The sequence below is a fragment of the Clupea harengus genome, chromosome 2 (assembly GCF_900700415.2).
Source record: "Clupea harengus chromosome 2, Ch_v2.0.2, whole genome shotgun sequence".
NCBI lineage: Eukaryota > Metazoa > Chordata > Actinopteri > Clupeiformes > Clupeidae > Clupea > Clupea harengus.
This window is the reverse complement of record NC_045153.1, coordinates 19037809-19063298: the sequence shown is the minus strand read 5'-3', so window position 1 is coordinate 19063298 and position 25490 is coordinate 19037809. Positions and strand designations below refer to the sequence as shown.

Genomic DNA, 25490 nt, shown 5'->3' with positions numbered 1-25490 from the left:
ACTGTCAATAAAGTTGAGATCCCTATACTTCCACATTATTTTGATGCGACCACAAGATGGCACAACATGCACACTGGAAATGTCTTATGAGCTAAATCATTAGGCCCTATTTAATTTAATGAACAACGTGAACTTCAAGTAGAGCCTACCTATTCAGCAGCCCACTGAATACCTTAATAGGATACATTTTTATATATTTATATGTAATATTTGCGTTACAGTTGTACCTATTTTCAGACCAACAATCACAGCTTCTAAATTTTACAGGGCTATTTTCATCATAATTTCACTACCTTTCTAAACTTCTGTCTTGCTGAATTAGTTTTTTTCTCTAACCAGCGGCTTCCCCACTTTTCAATTATATCGGAACTTAGTAAATACAACAAGATCATGTTTGTTCTGTGGGTGTAGCCTACCTTAGAAGACTGGCTGGGATTACGTAGCCTTCTTAATGAGAAAAACTCACAATGTTGTGTGTTTTGAACAAATGCAGATGACTCCAAGATACACATTAGCAACAAGCATCATCTGGAAGGGTGAGTCGTATAGGCTACTGTTAATTTTGCTGTGCAAGGCTATAAACACTACCCACTTTAGGCTATTCAGATATGATGCAGAGTGAAGAAATTACCAATGATTTGTATGGATGTTCATAACATGATTAGCCTACTCCTGCCTGCGTTGTTCCACATGCAAATGTGTGTCATTGTGAAGCATAAACCTAATATTTCATTTGATACCCGTTTCGTTTGTACACAATTACGACTTCGTGAGTAATACAAACAGAGTAGCCCAATGAGTGTGTCGAGATAGATGCAGAAATGGAAGCAGTTTGTGACGGCTGAAATTGCATGTCATTTCAAAACCGGATAAAGATACTTCACAATGGTTCTGTGATATCAGATAATCTGGTGACACTCCAAATTGAAAAAAAATATGTCTTTGTAGGCCTATATGCAATATAGTAGTGTATAGGCCTATATTATGCAACTATACTGGACTTTTCTGTAGTTTCAACACCGGATTAGGCTACTCCATCGTTGCACAGACTAGCAAGGATCATTGGAAAGGGTTACTTCTTTTGTTTATTTTGACATGCGATTCACGATGAGGCAATGAATATACTACTTCTGAGATAGGCCTATGGAACCAAGAGTAGCCTACGGGGTGTGAATTTACAACGAATGTGGACGTAAATTGTATCCAATGGTAGGTCAACATAGCCTATTAATATGATGTTAATATATATTATTCTTTTTTGTCACAAGTTTTGCACAGTTTGGGCCCACACTACCCTTAAATTATTTAAGTCCTTGCAGAATGGTTTTACAGGTGGTGCTGTAGGTTCAAAGTCTAGACTGTTTCCCGCCCTCCTTTCCATTGGGTTTTGCAGGTGGGTAGAGTCAGATAGGAGGAGTAAAACTGTGTGAAACGAAACGGACAGATACGTAAAAACGCATAACGGGAACACAGTCCACATAGGTTGTGTGCAATGAAGATTGATATTCACAATCACATTTTACCTAAGGACTGGCCAAATCTCAAAGAGGTAGGTTAAAGTCGGGCGTGGTGTTCATGAACTTTTATTAGAAGTAGGCTAGGCCTATCAGAGAAGTCTGCTGAACTTTACGCGTTTCTATCCCAGTTAAAAGTAGCCTAATTCCTTACTTCAGCTTTTTTTCTGTCAGCTTTAATGTTAAACACTCGCATTTTTATATAGGCTACTGAAAGGCGTCATAATGTTCACGATGTGTTAATTAAGCACAAATAGGATTTAACCCGTACAGTGAAGTGTAGGTGGTGCAATCCCAAGACACTCTCATATTTGGAGTTGATTGACAGTACCCAAACGCTGAAATTATGTCTTCATCGTCATTATCACTCCCCAATATCATATAATACCGTTGTCTATTCAACTTTGTGAAGCTTTCGTAATTGAACAGCATTTCAAGAAGATGTGGTCAGAGTTCAAGCAAAACGTGCCTTTTTGCTTGTTGATTATTAACCTGCTATGAACTACGTCCAAAGCCCAATCCCTTGCATAAAAATTCAGGAGGCTATTGCTCGTTAACAGAAACGTCTTTCAGTATCAGGAAGCTTAAAGTTGGCATCTAACGTACGTCTACCTGGTAAACTGTTCAACAGTTTAACTTGGATAGGAGTAAACGCATCTTAATGTCAGGTGTAAAGAGGCAACAGTGTGACTGTAATGCTAATGCATTGGGCCAAACTACCCCAGGAGGATGCCTGACTGGCTCTTGATATCGATGTAATTACTATTTCACACGTTCAGGGTTGCAACTACAGAACAAATGTATAGTTTCTAGAACCCAATAGAAACTCTGTGTAGGATATGGCTCCATTCACCTGTTGTTTGAAGTCAGTGTAGTCGACATGCTGAATTTCCCCAGTCAGTGTGGATGTCCAAACTTCTTTTGGGGTTCACTGATATAGGCCTATTATCATAATTCCAGTAAACATGTACATTTTCAAACTAAACAAAACAATTGCAACCATAGTTCATGAATGAATGAAACAAATTACAATGTTCAGAGCTCACAAACACTAACTACTGTATGTCTTTTTATATATATAATACCTCAGCACCTCTGAAAATAGGTTTTTGAAAACTGTGTTTTATAGTTGATTTAATAAAAAATATTTAATAATGCTTTTCTAATGCATTCTTACTGCTCTATGATTATCGCTGCTGAGTTTGTACTTAATAATAGCATATGCAGCACTTTGGGATCAATATTTTTAGATAAGGCATGTCAAACTACCTCACAGGTGCCTGAAAGGCCTCAGTTCCCAGAGAGTTAAGTGTATACTTTTTAATTTGAGTGTTTAGGTTAGTTAAAAGTTAGGTTAGTTGAAATGTTTTAAGTTGACCGAGACAGCCTTAATTTACAATGGGGTGGCTAATGTTACGACTCCTTCACAAAATGCATGCTAGCAAGCCAATGTAACCAGCTAAGTTAAGTTTCTGATTTTGATAGTTTGACTACACGTTTTGTATGCTGCGTGATTTGTTGTAAGCTTGCGATCTAACACAAGCTGGTTTGTGTCTTGTGAACCAACACATGAATAAATCCACTGAAAACCTTGCCAATCATTCTGCAAATTTCTGTTATATGAAATTTTATAACAGCCAACTGCAGAAACGTTCAGAGATGTGAAAAGAAAAACACAAAAGCATGCAACGGCTGATAATCTTAGAATATAATATGGTTAGGATATATGCATCATTCTATTGAAAAAAGTGTGTAGTGATATTATGACAGAAACATTAAGAAAACATGTGTGTCACTACCAGCTCTGTTCAACTGACAGTTTCCCTGTAATTATGCTGTGTTCATCAACTATCTGTCGTCAAGCTGCTTGTTCACACATAATGTGTTTAACAAAATATGCAAAAATACACCAACAGTGTATTCATACATTCAACAGAAGTGAGTAGTGAGAAGTGAGAAATTGTATCACCTAACAGTAACTGCATTACTTCTAAGTTGAACAGTACAATATTTGCTCCTATGTAAAGTTACAAACTTCCTGTTTAGATTTACTATTTTGAAAATACAGGCCCCGCAGTAGGAACTCATTGCCACAAAAGTCACCTTTCACTACTAAGATTAAAATATTTAATTTTTTCAATACTTTGTTTACTTACAATACCTTTATTTTTGAGAATGCACAGTCATGTGAGAGTACCTGTATACCCCTGTCCCTGCAGAGAAGATGCTGACTAATGTAATGTTCTCTATTCATCAATATATGTGTGCTCTTTTATAGTTTGTTGAAAATAATTCTGTCACTATTTCCTGTGTACTGCTTTCATTCCCATGTCTGATACATACAGTTACCATATAGTGATGTTCTACTACTGCTGAGCAATCACACTTCACATTTTCTTGTGTAGAGGTAAAAATGTGGACTTCAACCTTGTAATATATAATATTGCTGTAATTTTCATTTATCTACAAAATACACACATACACACTGTCGAGTCAAACTGTGTTTTAAACTTCACTTTGGGATTTTAAGAAAAAATACACGGAAAAAAAACTGACAAAAAAGTGGTGGTGACATTGTCACTTTAAATCGGGAGCGAGTAAACTAACCAGCTGAAAACCATTAAATGAAGTTCCAATCAACGCAACAGAGCAACGTCATACACGCGACGCAGACATGAGGATAACAGGTGCCTAATTAAGTTAAGCAGGTACGAGAGAGTTGTTAGAAACGCCACAGCAAATGCTTGGAATAACTCTGTGTATGGAGTGTTGTACAAACCTGGAACATCTACAAAGTCTGGAGAGGCAGCCGGTTTTTTACCTAATGGCTAATGACTAATAACTAATGACTAATGGCTAATGGCAAATGAACAAATGCTGCTAAACTGAGTATAAAAAGAAAATGAAAAGTGGAAAAGTAGCTACTGCCTGGGACTCAGTCATTCAGTTATTCAGCAATTTGAGTGGAATCCAATTACCCAAAACCTCCATGTAGATGATTCTGTCCCTTTTTCAAGTTGGGGAATAGTACAACAAACAAAAAACTCAGACAACTTGACAGTAAAAAAAACGCGGGGAAAATCGAAGTCCAGGAGCTGGACACCTTGACGTCCGAATGCCAGGAGACTGGGAGAAGTGGGAATCACCTACCCAATCAGCTACTGGCAACTGAGAGACCGGGAGTCCAAGCAGAGAAGCCTGGAAAGGAAAGTTAAGTCAAATTAAAGTGTCACCTGCAAAGGGGAAGAGATGTCAGAGACAGCTCTGAAGTCTGCGGAGGAGCTGAAGATGGAGAGAACAGTGGCAAAGAGAGCATTTTCTCGTCTGGCCAACAACTTGCTGAGGACCTACGAGGATCTGTCTGAGCAAGACCTTGAAAATGGTTTCAAGGCACTCACTAAAGCAGCTGAAAAAGTCTGGGAAGTCAATGATGACTTGGAAGCCAAGCTCATTGCTGACGAAGAGGCTGAGCTGGACACTGAAGAAGAAGCAGTGTTAACAGAACAGCAAAAAGCCGTCCTGACAAAGACTGCCAATGAGAGTGCATTTAAGTTGAAGGAAATCAAACATCTTGTCCAAGACGTGCTGTGGTCCAACTTTGGAGCCAATGAAGTTCTCACATCACTGGAAGTCGCAGAGTCAGAGTGCAAAAGCACTGCCGCAGTAGACCTCACAGACCTTTCACACCTATGCGTTAGAATGCGTTGATCCAACGGATGTCGGAGGAGGAGTCTGGCGCGTGGGGTTCTGTTGATACCAGAGACGTTATAGTGAGATTGACAGGTCAACAAACCAATCACGCCACTAACAAGCAGTTTACCTTGTAAGTAGTAGCATGCTAACATTAGGTAGGGGGCTCAGACACCTCGCAAATCCTATCAGACGTATTTTTCAGTTACAATAAAGGGGTTTTTACATTGTACAGTGTCTATTTCTCGGTAACTTTTAAAAAATCTAAGCAAAAAAAAGTCAAACAAAGAACTTTTAGGTACAAATACGACCATCTACGGAGTTTGGTCGCCATCTTTTTTTTTTTAGCTTGCCGCTTTTTAGACGTGAGCATATACGGGATCTGATTGGCTAGCGCCTGTGCTGTCAATTATGTATGAAAGGCAATTTGATTGGCTGACACATGCATTGCCTCACGAAAACATTCTTCAACTCTTGCCACAAGCAAAGCATGAAACGCAACGCAAGGGAACCCTACGGAGCCACAATTCAGTTCGGCAAAGGATGACGTCACCCCATTCAAAGTGAATGGGGATCCGTCAACCCTGACGGATCAACGCATTCCAACGCAAAGGTGTGAATGCTCTGTTAGTACGAAACAAGAGGCCTATGACTTCATGCTTAAGCACTTGCAGGACCTTACCATAACAGCGAAAGAACGGCATGACCACTGGAAGCGATGGATTCCATCAGATCGGAAAAAAAAGGACATCCAAGACCGGCTTAAAGAGCTAGATCTCACAATTCCCGTGCTTGTGTCCAGGAAGGCCGAATTCATACAGGTAAAGCTGAAAGAAGAGGACAAACAACAGACAAGGACGGTGCCCCCAAATCCTCCCATGCCCTCAATCAGATTAAAGCCAACAGCTCTCCCCAAGTTCTCTGGCATTAAACGTGATTTCTATAGGTGGAGAAAAGATTGGGAAGCGCTGCAAAGGCAAGGTGAGCCCACAGGTTCAAGAGAGGTGAAGAAATTCCATTTGTTGGACAGCTTGGATGAAAGAATCACCCAAGACCTCAGGCTCACCACCTACAACACCGCAGAAGATGTTTTCCGTGTCCTTGGAAATCGCTATTGAAACCAAACCTCCATCGCCATTGAAATTGTGGAAGAGTTGCAGAAAATGCCAGCTGTGAGGATTCACCAACCACGAAAGATAGTGGAATTGATTCAAGCAGTTGAAAAGGCATTGCAAGATTTGAGCGACCTGGGAGACACAGGGGCGATCAAGAATCCGTTGGTCATGAAGTCCATTGAATGTAAGCTTCCTGAAAACCTGAAGAAGGAATGGCTTGTGTGCTGAACCTCAGAGGTGGGGAAATCACTCTTGTTGTCCATGGGGTCGGGGGGATGAAGGTCCATGTAGAGACGAAGAGGTACCTGTTAAAAATCAGAGTGGAGACTCCCAGAGGCACCCTTCAATCCCACCAGTTGGTTTGCTATAGACTGGACAACATAGCAGATGTCTACAAGGGCGTAACAGCTAATGGCTAATGGCTAATGACTAATGGCTAATGACTAATGACTAATGGCTAATGACTAATGGACTAATGACTAATGACTAATGGCTAATGGCTAATGACTAATGACTAATGGACTAATGGTAAATGGACTAATGGCAAATGAACAAATGCTGCTAAACTGAAAAGAAAAGGAAAAGTGGAAAAGTAGCTACTGCCTGGGACTCAGTCATTCAGTTATTTAGCAATTTGAGTGGAATCCAGTTACCCAAAACCTCCATGTAGATGATTCTGTCCCTTTTTCAAGTTGGGGAATAGTACAACAAACAAAAAACTCAGACAACTTGACATGTCGAGTCAAACTGTGTTTTAAACTTCACTTTGGGATTTTAAGAAAAAATACACGGGAAAAAAACTGGTGGTGACATTGTCACTTTAAATCGGGAGCGAGTAAACTAACCAGCTGAAAACCATTAAATGAAGTTCCAATCAACGCAACAGAGCAACGTCATACACGCGACGCAGACATGAGGATAACAGGTGCCTAATTAAGTTAAGCAGGTACGAGAGAGTTGTTAAAAACGCCACAGCAAACGCTTGGAATAACTCTGTGTATGGAGTGTTGTACAAACCTGGAATATCTACGAAGTCTGGAGAGGCAGCCGTTTTTTTGGCTAATGGCTAATTACTAATAACTAATGACTAATTGCAAATGGACTAATAAATAAAATAAATAAAACTCAGACAACTTGACAGTAAAAAAACGCCAGGAACTGGAACTGGAAACGGGGGGAAATAGAAGTCCAGGAGCTGGACACCTTGACGTCCGAAGGCCAGGAGACTGGGAGAAGTGGGAAGCCTTCTAATGGAAAGTGGTCTACAGGAGTTTCCGGTCGTAATGATGCTACTTGAGGTAACAGCCAATGCTAGTCAGAAGATCGGGACTTTGATCGACCTGGCATCAGACACTAACTATATCACCCACAAAGCTGCAAGCAAGCTGAACCTCAGAAGTGGGGAAATCACTCTTGTTGTCCATGTGGTCGGGGGGATGAAGGTCCATGTAGAGACGAAGAGGTACCTGTTAAAAATCAGAGTGGAGACTCCCAGAGGCACCCTTCAATCCACCAGTTGGTTTGCTATAGACTGGACAACATAGCAGATGTCTACAAGGGCGTAACAGCTAATGGATAATGGCTAATGACTATTGGCTAATGGCTAATGACTAATAACTAATGACTAATGGCTAATGACTAATGGCAAATGGACTAATAAGCCTTCATAAAATGCATGTATTATTTAACTGATATCATCTTAATATCAGACACAAAGGATGAAAATGGTTATCCAAAGAGACCTAAAAAACAAATTTGAAAAAGAAAAAACACAGTATGAACATTATGCAACAACCAAAGCATTATTCACAATACAGAACAATGCTTATAACAATATTGACAATATAATAACTATATCATATAATATAAAAATGGTAGGGCTTGTAACAAATACATTAGAATGGCCAATGAGTTTTGAAGAGGTGAGTCATTAAATGCTTTGTGATCGGATAGCACTAAGTAGGTAATTCTATCACCGATGTACCACCAATGAAAATAGTCTTGATTGCCATCACTTGCTGTGGAGAAAAGGCAAAGAAAGCAGACGTTCTTCAAAGAGGTTGAGGTCTTCCTTGATCGTGAAGATGCATTTCACACAATGAATGGAGACCAGCAACTCATTTTGGATATTGACTGATTCATATTTGAATAGCAGTGAGTGAGTCTGCCAATGTGTGCCAGAATGTCAGCGGGTCAGTGGTGTTCAATGGGTGGGTCATTGGAGAATCGCTCCCTTGCGCCTTGTTACATGATATTTATTGCTCATCCTACAGGTAGGAGAGTCAAACATTTATTTCGTAGGGCGAAGTGTTTGCATCCACGTAATCGCATAGGTGCTGTTGCAGCACAATCATATTCGCATTTATTCAGAAATGCACCTGTAGTTTAAAAAGGTAATGTGCTGCTGCCTCCTTCCAACCATCCAAGGTGAAGACCAAAATCATTTCACTCCATCCACACCTTTCCTTTCTGTGTTCCTCAGAGGTACGGCTATGGTGGGTTTGTCCAGCTTGATCACCACTGTCAAGTAAGTCACTTTCCACAATGCATTAAATCTTAACGGTTCACTTCAAAGGCACAATGGTTAGTATAATCAAGACTGGCGAGTCATAGAGTTATGACTCTGGTGCCAAGGGACTGTTAAGCCAGTGTCTATTTGGATATGTATTTGGGGTTTAGGGGGAGGCCAAAATGATGAAGGATGGCAAAGAGTTTCGAGTGATCGAGGAGAACTGTTGGGATGCAGAAGCTCGCATTCGGGACATGGATAAATCAGGTAGGAAAAGATGCAACAAATAATGTATGAAAATGTGGGAAAGGTAAATGACTGTTGGGTGTTGTATTTTTTCCTAGGGGTGACTGTGCAGGCTCTCTCCACTGTTCCTGTGATGTTTAATTACTGGGTACGAGTATTTTGCATTTCAAAATGCATCCTACAGGTTCAATTCGTGAAATGTGTACATTTTGTTAACTTCAAGTATGACAGTTTTCCAAGGAAATTCTTCTCCAGTGGTAAGCGTCCTGTTGGGACACTGGCTCTTCACGTTTTACCGTATTGTGATCTTCAGATACCCACAATTCCTAAGGTCTACTGAAACATGGAATTCCACTATTTCAAACAACAAAACTATTCAAATAAGATTTTTTTTTCTCACAGGCTAAACCCCATGACACCTTGGACCTATGCGGTATCCTGAATGATGACCTGGCATCGACTGTGCGACGTTATCCGAAGCGCTTTGTTGGTCTGGGCACTCTACCCATGCAGGCCCCTGACCTCGCTGTGCTGGAGATGACCCGCTGTGTGAAGGATCTTGGCTTTCCTGGTGTTCAGATCGGCTCTCATATCAACAGCTGGGACCTCAATGCCCCTGAGTTATATCCTATCTACGAGGTGAGATAAAGACTAGTTCCTCCACTGTAATGGTTCATATTCATGCTGATCAATTGGCAACTCACAGAAATGAGACATCAATTATTTACAGTCATTTATTTATAGAGTGTTTACTCCCTAGAAAACAAATGCATGAGGCTCTAATTGAGGCTGCAATGATTTTTTCTCACCTATTTTTCATTAACTCACCAAAAGGTTGCTCATAAACCTAGTCTGCATTGCTAAAGATAACAATACCTGTCTCGCTGTACAAGTATACAAAAATGATGGAATATGAAACAAAACATGGAAAATGAACGTGGAGGAATTTAAATGTAATCACTTGATCCTCTTGCAGGCTGCAGAGAGGCTCAACTGCTCTTTATTTGTACATCCGTGGGACATGCAGATAGATGGAAGAATGGCTAAATATTGGCTCCCTTGGTTGGTTGGTGAGTAAAATTAGCAATGATGTGTTGTATTAGTAATTTCAACACAACTGCTGATACAATGTCTCATGTAACATTGTGGTTTATCTAAATAGATCTATAAAGATAGATGTGTCAAATCAGCACCATTGGTTTTAAGGCACTAAGTAGGATTTCATGGTCAACCACTAAAGCATTTGAATGTCCTGCATTCATGTAGGCTCTTGATGATTTGACTATAATTAAACAGACATTTTACTCTTGGGGCAAATAAAGGTCAGATCTGAACGCTTAAATCTATTTTTGTCACCTACCAATAATGTTTCAACAGGAATGCCATCGGAGACATCTATGGCCATATGCTCCATGATATTTGGTGGGATTTTTGAGAGGTTTCCCAAACTGAAGGTTTGCTTTGCTCATGGAGGTAAAAATGTGGCTTGTATGGAGAATTTCAGAAGGGCCCAGTAAGGGCCTAAAAGCACTAAGCATGTTGATAGTATTGTTCTGAATTGCAAATCCTAATTTTGACTAATGGAAGACCACTTCTGTCCAATATAAAGTACATCAAAATATACTGTGTATGCATGCTTGCTAATAGAAATCTTGTATTTTTAGGGGGTTCATTTCCGTACACAGTTGGCCGAATAGAACATGGGTTTCAAGTGCGACCTGATTTGTGTGCTGTGGACAACAAAAGCAACCCACGGAAATATCTGGGTTCCTTCTACACTGACTCACTCGTTCATGACCCCCTTGCTCTGAAGTTACTCCTTGATGTGATAGGAAAGGTGTGCACATTTTTTTTTTAATTATGAAAGATTGGTGATATTCATATATTGAACGTATATCAAGGGATTAGACTCCTGAGAGTAGGCCTATGTTTACATGGATTGAGTCATACTGAAATTGTCTATCGCTTCAGCAAGTCAACTAACAACAAGGACAACAAGAAATGACCCATAAAAGAGATGGACTTTTATAGTTGTTGACATTTGATGTGTGTCTTACATAGGTCATCATCGCCATTACTGTACTTCCCTCTCTTTGGAACTTGTACAAGGGGTTCACAACTAGCATATTGTGAAATCCAAACTGAAGTTTAGAAGGTGGAGGTTTTTTGAAGAAACATTTCCATCAAACCCAGACGACACAGATGTGCATTTAATGTAGTTGTTTTATTTTATGAGTAATATTGTCATTGAACTACTTGTGTCTAATGTCGATGATACATTGTCGGTGTGCTCCAGGATAATGTTATGCTAGGAACAGACTATCCATTTCCGCTGGGAGAGTTGGAGCCTGGATCATTGATAGAGTCCATGGAAGACTTTGACAATGCCCTGAAGGTAAAGCAAATGCACAATGCTCTCTTTAAAATGATCAGTGAGGAATGCGGTAATACATTTAATGCATGCTGTTGCCTGTACATAACTAGGTCAAATGTCCTCGTAATTGTCTTCTTTCTGTTTCAGGAGAGGCTACTTGCAGACAATGCTCTTGAGTTCTTAGGCCTTCGGCGACAACAGTTTGAATAAACTGTTAAGAGCTCTTTCCAGAACCTTGACACAAGCATTACATAAAGAGGTATCTTCAAATTAAATAAGGGCAAAAGAGTAGTTTACAGTCAAGGGAAATCTTTAGTCTGTGTGTCTGCTGCTACCACAATATCTGTGAACCTGTCCTTGGCCTACTCTGTTTTGCAAGAAATAGCAGTAGTCATACATTCCCTCTCTGCATTGTCCATGTAAGGACACATAGGAATGGGCAGGGGAAGAATAATCAGTGTTAATCTCAGATTAATCAGGGAACTGAATATATACAGTGCATTGAGAAAGTATTCAGACCCTTGCAACTTTCTTAAAAATGCAACATAACAAAATGTGAAAAAAGTGAAGGGTCTGACTACTTTCTGAATGTGCTGTAGATAATGTATTGTGCAACAATGTAAAACATTTGCACCATGTATATAAGCATAATAGTAACAGTAGTAAATATTATTATATATAATAATACTTAATTACACATAACACTCATCATAGGCGGCGCAGACAGATCCTTCCATTTTCTCCCCATGTGCCCTTTTTCATCAACTGATTAAAGTGGCACTTACAATGCGGAATGAAACGATCCCCAGGACAATCGGGGATGCACGCTTTTTTGTGGTTAAAAGGTGTTCCTCTAAGCCTTGTCCATGAAAAAGGAATAAAAAGAAACGTGCAGGAACACATCAATAGCTTGACTGTGTATTGCACTCAGATTAGAAAAGGAGATTTTTTGTGCTGATTGTCATAATTGGGAAGAAAATGCAATGAGCCAGGAACAATGGAGCATTTGATCGGCTAGTTTGCAAAAGTCTGAATATCTCCTTCACCAGCACAGTAGTGCTGAATACAGTTTACCAAGCAATGCCTTTCACTTAGTGGCATGCAAAATACCAAGTTGATGAATTCTAAGTGTAGACTGTGGCTGTGGCAAAGCTGTCAATCAAATAAAACTTAACTGAGAAAGAGGATTGCATGTGCCTGTCTTGTCTTTTAAGAGTAATCAATAAGTATGATTAATGATAATACCTCTGCCCTATTTGAAATTATTATTTGTTTTGTTTACAGTATGAGGTTACCTTCGAATGTGTTTTAATGGGAAATAAGTTAGACTGGGGTTGTGATCCTCAGTAAATAGTTGCCTTCAGTGTACCTGTGACATTATCTAACGGAGAAGCAAAGCCCACAGCACAGATTCCAGTGATCATAGATTACTGTTTTTCATTTATATAGATTATACACCAGTCATATTAACCACATGACAAACATTTTTACCAACACATTGTTAACATAGTGAGAGGCTCAACAGTGCGGTATGCACCACTGTGATAACCAGCATTAACTGCAAAAGAGAGGGAGAGCACAGGGTGCCACTAGAGACTGCTAAAGCAATGAGCAGAATCTCTCATTGAAATGGCTTGGGGGTTTGCAGATCCCAGTGGGGGACTGCTAAGCTTGATCATGATAAAAAAAAGAACACGGCAGTAAGCACAATAAGCTTGTTTGATGGAGTTTAGTCTTTTTGTCTTACTTATTTTTCATCCATTATTCATTGATCATATTTGAGCTGGAAATGTTTCTACTTTCTCTTGATTATTCAGTAGAGCACTCAACATTAGTTATTATAACAACTGATTTAGCATTTTAATCATGTTTTGATTTGCTTTGCTCACTGTATGCAAAGAGTAGCGTGTATTTTAAATGGTAAATTACATTTCTGAGTCACATACGTATTTGCCTTGTTGGGCTCTCTGTTTTATATGGCAGAGAACAACCCATGCATGCAAACACCACCCACAGCAGACATGCAGGTTAACCTCTTTGTTTTCCACCTGGGTGTTCTGTGTGGATTGGCAATTGGCCAGGAATACCACAAAAAAAATAATCTTTTATCAACCAAGTGTTGAATTGTTCAGAGGCTCAACAGCTGGAAATGGACTGATGGACAGAAGATGGCCGTTACAAAATGGAATAATTCAGTCTGATGGTGGTGGAATTGAGAATTGTGTTCACATTAAGAATGGACCATGGTTTGAAAAAAACTGTTTCAACAAACTTAATTTCTGCTTCAAGTGGACATAATCCTGGTTAGAGACAATACGACTTTGGGGGAGGCTCTTGTACACTGTAGGTCTCACCCCACTGATCTGGCAAGCCTACTGACAAATTCCAAGGTACACCTGGCCAAGTATCTGAGCAGTGAGGCCCAGACTCCCCATGCTTGGACCAGCTTGAGCTTCCTGGCTGGTGATTGGCTGTTGGTAGACATGTGACCCAGGAGGGGGGGGGGGGGGGGGGGGGGGGGGGGGGGGGTGCCTGCCCAATGTCCGGCTCAGCACTTACACTGGGGAGCCTTCAACTGGAGAGCCAGCACTGTGATCAACAGGGCTGTCAGGAGAAGCATTATCTGCTAACTTTATCTGCTTCCAAAGCAACTCATGATTTCTTGACTATTTCAAGTACTGACAAATGTATTATAATGCACCAGAGTTATACAGAGACATTGAATAGAGTTATCTGGATATTAGAGAATGTAGTTTGACAGGAGACTGAGGTTCTGAAAATAAGAAACAGGCCTAGTGATCTTCAGTGGAATGGTGATATAGTTAATATTTAATATATGAATGTAAGGCCTATACATTTTGTTAAAATCCAAACTGTTAGATTATCCAATATGCATATTTACAAAATACTCTATTCAGGATTTGACCATGTGTAACCCTGACCATTTAGTCAGGATTTGACCATACTCACTCAAATTATGTATCTGGCCACAATGTTGAATGTTACAACAACATAAAATATATATATATACATATATCAAGGCAAAATCTACAGAAAATTTTGTGTATGCATACAAAAACGTTTATATTACTATAGGGTTATTGTAAATATGATCTATTTGCAATTTTCGGCGGGAAAAAGTGCATGCAGTGGGACCCCAAAAATAGTAAATAAAAAAAACAATGAGGGCAAAACACTAAACAACACTAGCCAAATAAACTTATGGACAGTAGACTGGCCACTGTTGCACTGATCACCAAGTCATAAAACCAGTTACGTTCTCTGCTAAATACCACCAGAAATACCACACCAAATATGTGGGCATGGGTATACCATAATGTGCCACTGGAGGGCCATCTTGTGTCGTGTATGGCTCAAATGTTGGATCGTTATGAAATCATGTAATTCATTCTTATGTGATAAAAAATATCACTCTGGTAATTGTAAACTCTTAATGTACATTTATTAAAAAACCTTTCGAAGTAGTGAGTTTTTCTGCGCGACGATGAGGAACGGTTAGTGTTTTATAGTGGATAATTATATCACACGTAGTTACGTAATGACGTTTATGCATTCTGTTGTGTTCCGAAACTGAACGTTTACTCCGGAGTAATGGCGGCGTACCGGGGATCCTCGTCGAAATGGTTCTTCACCCGGGAACAGCTCGAAAGCACGCCGTCTCGACGCTGTGGAGTAGAACCCGATAGAGAACTGTCTTATCGACAGCAAGCGGCAAACCTCATTCAAGATATGGGCCAGAGACTCAACGTGTATCCTTTTAAAAGTCATTTTCTATTTTGATACGGTTCTCGGTCGGGGAGGAGGAGGCTCAGGGGCAATGGCGGCCTAGGCCCATTGTCAAGCGGCCTCCTTAAATTCTCTAGTTGACGTTTATTCCAAATATATTTTCACATTAATAACACCGTAACATATTTTTTCAGCTATCCAAGTAACCTAAACGTTCGATTTACCTGACAAATAAAGTTATGCGTTGATGACTGAAAGCTAGCGAGGCAAGGTTAGCTGTCTAAGCTACATATGCTAGCTAATACTGACTTTTTTGTTAAGTTGGTAAACTGCTGAATTGGCTGGCAGCTGATTTATGGTAAATTGATGTGAATAAATGTAAATGGCAAACTCTCGGATTTTGGTTCATCATGGCGAACATTATAGCCGAGTGAATTAAAAGCGGCACGCTGTTATGCTATTAGCTATGTGACGTGCTATGTCTTGCGTCATTTAGATAACATTAGCTGGCTAGCTAGTTAGCTATGATAGATATCTAGCATACGTGACTTGTTTGTTGACATTGCATTAGCAATGAATCCCGCGCATTCAGATTCAGTTAGCTACATATAATTGACAGTATTAACCATCATCGTAGAATTAGGCACACAAACAAAATGTGACGCTCTACTAAATAATGGTGGTTATGTTCATCAAATTGGTGGCCTCGATATGTTAAAGTAGTATAAATGTCATATGCTAGGATAGCAAGCTAACTTGATAACGGGTGATTCCGTTAGTTAGGGCGGCTAGTAGTCTTTCCTGATTTCAGCAGTACTCCCTTTGCTCACTGAACTTTTAAAAGTTATAACGTTATGTTGTCCAATTTTGTGAGACAAATACATAGCTTTTGTTGAAATTACCGTGATTAGCTTAACGATTAGTTGTGTGTTTTGTCCACTAGAGAGCGTCGTAATGCAACATTGATCCTCGTAAGTCATGTGTGTTTGTCTTGAGACCTTAACGTTTATGATAAGATTCTGAAACAATTGGCTAGCTACCTACCACCTTTCAGAGGTATAGGGTGAACATGGTTTCCAGTGACGCCTTGTTTGGGTGTAGTTGAATGGAGCTGACAAAGCATCAAAAGTAATGTGTTGGAAGTATCAGGGAGTGAAAGTGACCTGAAGGGGACATTATCAGCAAGTGTCTGGACAGTGACCAGTAGCTGCGCTGACAAAATGACTAGAAATAGATGAGATTTTCATTTGTGTGGAAGATGAGTGATCAATCGGAGAATAAAGCAATTCAATAAAATGTAATTAAAGGATGAGAAAGTGAAACTTTAGTGGCCGAAAAGTGAAGACGCAATAGGTAACCGTACTGTGAGACTTAACATATAAATGGCAATTGCCGTTAGCAGGAATCTATCAGCAATAAATGCCAGTCACCCTCTTATTTACCTTTACCTGCATAGGTATATGTGTGTTTATTCTGGTTGTAACAATGATGTTCAGGATTTCATGCTCAATAAGAGTTTATGTGTTAATTTCAGTGTAGCCACATTGATTTATGGAAACAAACAAAAAGATTATCATTGAATAGTTGCTCTGCCATTGCAGTGTTTTCCTTAATGATATTTGTTTAGCTCCCAACTGACAATAAATACTGCAATTGTTTACATGCATAGGTTTTATATGTACCACTCTTTCACAAAATTCCATAGAAATGTAAGTATGACCTTTTTTTGCTCACATTTAAAACTATTTGCATATGGGAGATGTCACTAGCATATATTAGATTGTTCAGCTTTTGTACTGTCATAGTATATATTTACTATCTGAAGTCATGCAATTAGGCTATAGTACTTTAAAACTTTGTCAGCACAAGTTTAGGAAGCTGGTATTTTGATTGCCTTACACATATTGTGCAGTAGATTCAATCTCTTTACGCCACGAGTGTGACAATATTTCTTCTCGGAACAGATAATTTCCCCTACCACCTTATTCTTGGCTGCCAAAGTTGAAGAGCAGCCTCGGAAACTAGAGCATGTCATTAAAGTGGCGCATGCCTGTTTATACCCTCAAGAGCCTCCGCTGGATACAAAGAGTAATGTAAGTGCGCCTCCTGCCACACACTATTTCATCTCCCAATCACTCCCATTTTCACCCTCCCTTGGCAGAAGCTCTTGCCTGTGTGCTTCTGTTTGGCATTTTGAGAGATCCCAGTCACAAACAACTGGCGTTTGCCATTTTTGACTGGATGGGTCAGCCAGCGATAGTCATTTGTAATGCGCTATGCATCACGCACTGACTTCAACCAACCAGGACTGCCAACTACTGTCTATAAGTCAATGAAAAGGGTTGCATTCTGGAATTGGGGTAAGAGACACATTACAAACATCATGTAATGATTGTCTATTGAACTTCAGGCATACCTCCAGCAAGCTCAAGAGCTGGTGATACTTGAAACCATAGTGCTGCAGACTTTAGGTAAGTAAAGGTCAAACTCTGAGAAGAGAGGTGGTCTTACGTGAGTGCATATAGTGTACATTGTGAATGTATTGGAGTGTGTCTCTTGGGTGTGGGATGTTTGTTTCCTGCCTTGTGTGCCCTTGATGCAGCCCTTTTGACTGGTCAAATACCAGAGACCTTTTTGAGGAGCCAGAGAAGACTATTGTGTATGCACCTGTAATTTGAATTAGGACCATACCAAAACCATAGTAAACTAAGTAGTAATATTCATGTATTCCCAGTCTGTCTAGTTGTTTAAACTTAACTTGGTGAACTGTTTTTCAACCCACACCACCACATTTTTTAATCACAAGTCTTCATCATATGAAATTGCCTTGTCTGCAATGCCATCTGTTGTATTCTTGAGCAGGCATGTACACAATGGCTTCCTGCAGTCAATGTTACATCTGGTGTGTGCCACAGACTTGGAAGAGTTGCACCTTAGTCATGTTTTTGATCATTTGATTAATACTTCTCTCTATAAATATGTGTATGTATTTTTGATCAGTGGTCTAACATTGGAATGTGTTCTTTCTTGCAGGTTTTGAAATAACTATTGAGCATCCACACACTGATGTTGTGAAATGTTCCCAACTAGTGCGAGGTAAAGGTTTACTTTTGTCATCTGAGAGTAGTTTTGCCCAACAGTCACTCAGTTGTTAAATGTAGATTATGCAGTAAGTGCATTAAACGAGAAATGTATTCTGTTGACTAATTATTAAAAGTCGCAGTTCTCTAATCACAATGTTTTGTGAACAGTTTAAGTACACATGACTGATTGGTTCACCTGCTTTTTTTGTTGTATGTTTTAAGAATTGGCAGACTTTCATTTATCCATTTTTATTCCTTCATTTTCTTTTCAGAAGCTAATTCTCATCCCCCTCTCTCTTCTTCTGCCACAGCAAGCAAGGATCTGGCACAGACTTCCTATTTCATGGCTACCAACAGGTTGTTATCCTGTCCCTCATTTGTTGCACTGTGACTGCACACTATAGCTTCCGTTACTGCAGGGTACCCTTGTAGTGTCCAACACCCTCCTTGCGCTGGTGGCTTCTGGAACGCCGCCCCTTCTGATGCTTCCACCCCAGAAATGGGGGCGGGGGGTCGGGCAGAGAGGGGGCGACGGCGGTCCGGACCCCGGCTGCAGTGCGGTGTATTGTACGAGGGACCAATGTTGGCACCAAGGGGGCTGAATGCACATTGCGAAGTGTAGTGGTGCGCTTGAACCTCACGTTTGCTCGGTTACAGAGGTGCATTTGTCTTTTTTTTTAAAAAGACACTGTGGTAGCCTGAGTAGCAGAAAAGATTACACAGATGTAAACATTGCATAGAAGTCTATCTGGTAAGTACCATAACCCTTAATTTTTTTGTTTCACTTTGTAATGTTTTTTGCATTTTTCAGATTTTTATAAATCAGTGTGTGTTAAAAAACAATATTTAGTGAAAGATGTAGTTTGATTGTTGTTTGACGTAGCAGTTGAAATAATTTTTTTTAAACGTCCCAGTGTTGCATTGACTTGAATTATTTACTTGTTCACGTCTGTACTTTTTTTTTTTTTTTTTTTTTTTTTTTTAAAGTTGGCTCCTAACCCATTAAGGACCAATTTCTAAGATTGACAATTTAGAGCTAGGCCTTTAGCGGTTTAATGAACCAGCCAGTTTTATAAAGCTGTCCTTTTAAATTATTATTAGTATGCCTTTAATGGTCTTGTACTCTGCAAGTATTTCAACATTTGTATTATCCGTGGATGTAGTTCAAGTCCTTAATGGGTTGGTTGTAATATTTATTTTGTCTTGCATTGTAGAACTAGAGTAGGTGTACTGTGTGGTAGGAAGTGCCAAAGATGCTTTAGTATGCATTTTTTTTTCAGTGAAACCTTACAATGCCTGGACGTGGGATTTAAAGTCGCAACTACTATTGCTGTTTTGATAGGATTTTTGAAAGAATCAACATTTAAACAGTTTACACCAGAAGATTTTTGCTGATTTTATTGACCGCATTCAAAGTTCATGATTTGCCAAGACAACAGTCTTTATTTTGGGTTGTCTCTCTGTTTACTGTGTCAGTAGGGAAAAATGGCTATATGCACTTTAAAAGAGAGTTCTCCTCACGAGGACAACAAAAAGTTCAGAGACTGCGCCTATAACAAGCAAAAACCTGATTTAAAAATGGCCGACACCCTATTCAAAGTAGTCCACTGGTGCAGCATGCACCACTCCCAGAGCTCCTGCCACCCGTGGAACGTCCTGTTCTGTAAGCGCGTCAAGCACCGTCTGCGATTTGTGTGGAAAAAGCGACCCGGCAACAGGGGGCGGGGGGATGAATGTGTTGTTGTGGGCGAGAAATGCGCGTGTTTTCAATGCACTGCGGACGGGCATGTTGGAAGGATCAATTGCCATTGCACCACAGTTCAGGTTGTCTGTGCCAAACAGAACGTCACAGTAGAACTTACCGCCAGCAGTCTGACCCTGGGTGACATGCATGGTGCACATCCCATGAATGTAAAAAAAAAAAAAAAAAAAACACTAACATGTTCTTGGTTGCGCATCTGACCTGATGCGCCACCTTCGGTCTTGGAGACTGCGGGCTCTTCCACTGTGAAGATTTCTGTTTGGTCCCTGGGTCATAACCGTAGACCCAACTCTCGTAACTGGTGATGATCCTCCTGATGAAGTTTGGGTCATCCCGGGCCTGTGGACTGAGATCCTCGCAGACTTGGACACAGTGCTGCTTCTGCTCAAGAGTTAGGATCTTGGGCACAAACTTGGCCGCAATACGGCGCATGTTCAAATTGACCAAGAGGACTTGCTTGAACTGTTCCAAATGACGGTGTCAGCAATTTTCTGGATAGTGATCCGTTGATCCTGACACACAATGTGTTCAATTTCTTGGACATCTTCGGTGGTTGTGCCCGTGGAGGGTAACGTTCTGCCCCTCTTAAAATGCGAATACCACTCAAAACACCTCGCTTCAGCTCATTACTGAAGGCCTTCTGAAGCATTTCAAGGGTCTCCCTTGCCATTTCCCTGATTTTGCAACAAAATTTGATGCTCGCTTTTTTGCTCAAGATTAAGGTCCGTGGTGAAATCGCAAATGTGCGTGTACCAGTGGTCACAAAAACGTGTTTAACCCAGTTGCTGATGTTGATCAAGCGATGTAACCAAGCGATGAAATGCCTACTCACAAAAGTTATTACTTACACCTGCTACATGTGCATTACTGTGCTGTGCTCCGTTCGTTCACAACAGGAGCAGTCTCAGAACTTTTTGATCGCACCTCGTAGATAGAATCCTATGTTGACCTAAACAAGAATCAAAATTAGATGTTGGCCAGTCACTTTATGCCTCAATAGGGTCAGCGCCCAGACATTGTACTTGTTTGAGGCACAAGGGTACCATCCAATGTTTACCATTGTCATTTCAGCCATTGGTCATCTATGACCTAACAAATTGTGTGACATGCGTTCTGGTCTGGTGTGGCATTTCTTGTCACACAAGTAAGGGGTCTCTGATATCTTTCTTGGATTTCCTTTGTTTTTGAAGCACTTAGCACCTGCTGTATTTGTCATGTCTAGAGGTAAACACGTGGATGGTAGCTGTGTGGCTCTTGCCACATTTGATGTGATTACAAAAGATAATTTATAGACTAGTTTGAATGAATTTGCATGATCATAATTGTGCAAGCGTACCCACATACTGTCTGCTTATTGTGCTAGGACTGATATGCTAAAGTTGTCCTTAATTTTGAATGAAAGTGTTTTCTTGTCTTCACGTTTTAGTCAACCGTTAAGATATAAGTCACATAATCACCCAAGGCAGAAATATTCGGTCTTCAAGACCGCGGAATATATGAATTACACGAGGAACAGACTTAACGTGCAGAGAACAAACATATTAACTCCTCAATTAAACACATGTCACTCACAATTGAGGACACACTACTGCTGTAATATCTTACACGGTTTAATGTTGATTATTGACATTGTCATTGAATGTTGACATGCTGCTGTTTGTTGTAAGTATGTGCAGTGTATGTGACCGCCAGTCTCTGATGGTTCTTCCGCCCCTCTCTCCCTGTCTTGTCCCCTCTTCTTCCCCACCTGCAGTCTCCACCTCACCACCTTCTGTCTGCAGCACAAGCCCACAGTCATTGCTTGCGTGTGCATACACCTCGCTTGCAAATGGTCCAACTGGGAGATCCCAGTGTCTACCGATGGAAAGCACTGGTGGGAGTATGTGGACAGTTCAGTGACCCTGGAGCTTTTGGATGGTGAGTTTCCAAAACATGATGACATCTTAATGTTGTTGACAACTTAAATCATATACCAAGTTTATAAATATGCAGTTTACATTAGTCTTCTACTCCATAAATGTGCACAAATCAACAATATTTTTCCCTTCTCTCTCTCCCCCGCCCCCCAGAACTGACCCATGAATTTCTCCAGATTTTAGAGAAGACGCCGAGCAGGCTAAAGAGGATTCGGAACTGGAGGGTAAAGAATAATTTAATTTAACAGTGTGACAGTTCTTAAAGGTTCTGAATATGGCCAACAGTGAAAAAGTTAATAGATGGTGAAAGCAATGACCTTTTGGAAATTCTGCTAACTTTGCATTAACATGACTACACTAGTGAAGTGCTAGTGCTAGACTAGTGCTAATTTGTATGTAGAATGTACTTGTTTACCTAATGAAGTGATCACAGGGTGGAAGTTGGTTGTTGTGGCTGCTTGCTTACCCAACCAGACTTCTGTCTCTTTAGGAGAAGCCCAGTATTTGTTTTAAATGAGCTCACTATAATTTGAACTACCCTTTGTGATCCCTTCCTTAGGCCACGCAAGCTGCCAAAAAGCCCAAAGCAGATGGCCAGGTGACAGACGGTAGCAGTACCTTCACATGTCCCTCCATGTCACAGGACAACTCCCTTGTTGATGCCATCCCTGGTATGTCTGGAGATGCGTCCTTCTCCAAGGCCTCCGCCTCGTTCCCCGTCTCCCTGTCTGGCAACCCGGGAGGCGGCCTCTCCCTGGACGCTCTCACGGGCATGCCGGGCACATCCTACACCTTCACGGCCCCGAACGACTGGCCTCAGGACCAGGTCCGCTCAGAACCCCTCAAACTAGACGCCTTGGGGCTCCCGCAGGGTGCGCCGCTGCTGCCCCAGCACGGCTCCTCACACCCGCACCGGCCCGACAAGAGTGCAGACTTCAATCCCGTCAAACACGAACATAAGGCGGGCGGAGGGGCGAAACACCAGCCGCCAGCCTTCCCTCCGCCTCCCCCTCCCCCTCCTCCGCCTCCTCCTCCTGTCGCCACAGTAAAGATGTCTCTGGACAAGTACCGCGAGAAGCAGGCGGCTGAGCAGGCAGTGCAGAAACGCCGGCAAGAGCAGCACACGCAGGGTGCGGAGCATGAGGGTCAGGAGGCGTATAGCAGAGCCTCCCTTCAGGCGGACCACCGCAAGCACCCACAGGCCCACTCGCACAGCCTGCTGCCTGGCCCCGGCAACAGCGGCGCTGGCATCAGCTTTCCCACTGCCTCCCCTCTGAAGATGAAGCTGGCCATGCCAGGCCAGGAGAGGTTTCAGAGTGGCAACAACGGCAGTGGGGACAGACGTGACAAAGGCGCCTCGCTGAAGCTGCGCCTTCCGATCCCTTCCCAGGGCGAAAGGAGCGGCTCTGGCAGCAAAGAGGAGCTAAAGATGAAGATCAAGGTGTCCTCGGAGCGGCACAGCTCCTCGGACGAGGGTGGCGCCAAGAGCAAACATTCCAGCCCGCTGGTGAGCAAGGAGAAGCACCGGGACCACTCGGGCCACCGGCACCACCACCACAAGCATGGCCACTCTCACTTCCATGCTCACAGCGGCAATGGCAGAGGGGCCCACGAGGGTCCGGGCTCAGGCTCGGGATCAGGAGGTGCCCTCCGCAGCCCGCTAAGTCTGGGCCCCGACGGTTTGGCCATGGGCCCCAGCTCCTCCAGTTCCTCCTCCCGGAAGAGGGGTTACCCCGAAAGTACCCACAACCACCACTCCAAAAAGAACAAAAGCTCCAAGGGCAGCTCAGGTAGTTCCTATAATTGTTGCTCTGTACAGCAGGTGTGTGTGTCGTCTCGCAGCTCTGTTCTTAACCTTCCCTTCCCCCTGTGCGTCCCCCAGGTGGGCTACGGACATCCCAGCACCCTGGTGAAACTGGACAGGAAGCCAGTGGGGAGCCGCGGGCCTGAACGCGCCAGTGGCCAGCACGCGGACTACAAAGACACATTTGACGTGCTTGCCTCGCTGTTAAGTGCCCAAGGAAGGAACACCTGAAAGCCACAGAGGGATTTAGAAAAAAAACTAAAAACAATAGAAAGAAAAAAGAAAAAAAAAACCTACTTCAGTAACTACTTCAGTATAGATGTTTTTCTCTTATTGAGAAGTGACGAGAGAGAGAGAGAGAGAGAGAGAGAGAATGCTTTCTGATCCTCTGATTCCTTGGCAGTGGCACCCTGTGCTCCCCTTGTCTGTGTGTGTCGTTGCTGCTCTGTCCTCCAAACCCACTCAGTGGGTTGTGGCATGGGCGTGTGAGTTGTGGGGGGCATTCTAATTCACATGGATTTATATCTCCTCACTAGAAGCTGATTGGGAGTTCAATTCTAAATACTTAAAACTGAATGATGCAATGATTTTTTTTTTTTTTTTTTCGTTTATAATTTAAGCGAATCTCCACAATTGTAATTCATAAATACTATTAGGCTCTTCCAAAATGACCTATTTCCTGTTCTGAGAGGGGATATGTGTGCGTGAGTGTGTATTGATGTGGGTGCGCGTGAGGTCTTTCATTTCTATACTGTATGTATGATCTGCATGTTTCAATCAAAGGGATGAAGAATGATGACTGCTGTTTACAGGAAGTGGAGATAAATGTACATACATTTTTGTATGCTTAAAAAAAAGTGATAACATAAATACTCAGGTTTGGAACTGCTTGTAAGTATAACAAAGTGTGTGTGTGTGTGTGTGTGTGTGTGTGTATGAGAGCACGCACAGATATGTGTGCTTGTATGTATGTGAATGAAATAATGAAAAAAAAAAAGACTATTGTAACTTGATAAGAATCCATTTTCTGATTCTGACTGCAGCATTCCAGTAATGTGCTTAGAAGCCTGTATTCTCTGCATGGGTGTCAAGCGAGGACCCACCATGCCTAACCAATCACCTGGCTTGTCAGAGGCCTTGCAGTTTGTCCTTTTCCTTCCCCAAGGTGACTTTAAGCTGGATGCCAAAGGTTGTGCCTCGAGAAGAGAAATTAAGAGGACTCTAAAGTTTACATAACCTTTGCTGTGAAGTGCATTTAAAATTCTCTCGGCTTCAAGCTGTAGCCTATAGGTGCGACACTGTAAGTCAATAATGGAAAAATGTAGGTTTTCTCTTGTTAAGTGCAGACGCATGAAGTTTATCTGGGAATTTAATCAGTGTTGAAACAATGGGGTTTAAAAATAGTTTTACTTTTCCATGTCATGCGTTCCTGCAATATGCATAATTTTGATTGTGGGGTAAAATGTATTTCTGCAAAAGAGGAGTCATTTACTTCATTGAGCAGAATTGGAACATAAGGTCAAGGACTACAGATTGTTACTTTATTCATGGGCACAGAGTTAGAGGTTTATATAGTGGAACATATCAACATCCAGTCCAGTTTGCCCCCTCCACACCTCCACCCTCTTTCAGTTAAGTTGTACAAATAAATCCCAAGGTTTCCACTACCCGAACTTTGAGTGTGAGAGAATTTGTGAGATAAATACTTAGTCATACAAAATCAATTAGCC

At 41.4% G+C, this 25490-nt stretch overlaps 2 protein-coding genes across 4 annotated transcripts; both read left to right on the top strand.

Moving 5' to 3' along the window:
• Positions 1 to 1396: 1396 nt before the first annotated feature.
• Positions 1397 to 12633, top strand: acmsd (aminocarboxymuconate semialdehyde decarboxylase). The gene is made up of 10 exons (XM_012826545.3): positions 1397 to 1549; positions 8802 to 8846; positions 8999 to 9095; positions 9173 to 9222; positions 9477 to 9713; positions 10051 to 10144; positions 10452 to 10547; positions 10739 to 10911; positions 11371 to 11469; positions 11596 to 12633. The coding sequence occupies exons 1-10, from the start codon at positions 1493 to 1495 to the stop codon at positions 11656 to 11658; spliced, it is 1011 nt and encodes a 336-aa protein (XP_012681999.1). The 5' UTR covers positions 1397 to 1492; the 3' UTR covers positions 11659 to 12633.
• A 2306-nt stretch (positions 12634 to 14939) lies between these two features.
• Positions 14940 to 25433, top strand: ccnt2a (cyclin T2a). Of its 3 annotated transcripts, none has more exons than XM_031585592.2 (10): positions 14945 to 15218; positions 16823 to 16904; positions 17160 to 17288; positions 17606 to 17666; positions 18229 to 18291; positions 18590 to 18635; positions 21794 to 21957; positions 22110 to 22180; positions 22516 to 23746; positions 23839 to 25433. In XM_031585592.2, the coding sequence occupies exons 1-10, from the start codon at positions 15061 to 15063 to the stop codon at positions 23904 to 23906; spliced, it is 2073 nt and encodes a 690-aa protein (XP_031441452.1). In that variant the 5' UTR covers positions 14945 to 15060; the 3' UTR covers positions 23907 to 25433. The 3 variants fall into 3 exon arrangements, with proteins under 3 accessions (XP_031441435.1, XP_031441452.1, XP_031441445.1); XM_031585585.2 differs by having other exon boundaries at positions 18551 to 18635; XM_031585575.2 differs by having other exon boundaries at positions 14940 to 15218; positions 22516 to 25433.
• The last annotated feature ends 57 nt before the right edge of the window (positions 25434 to 25490 follow it).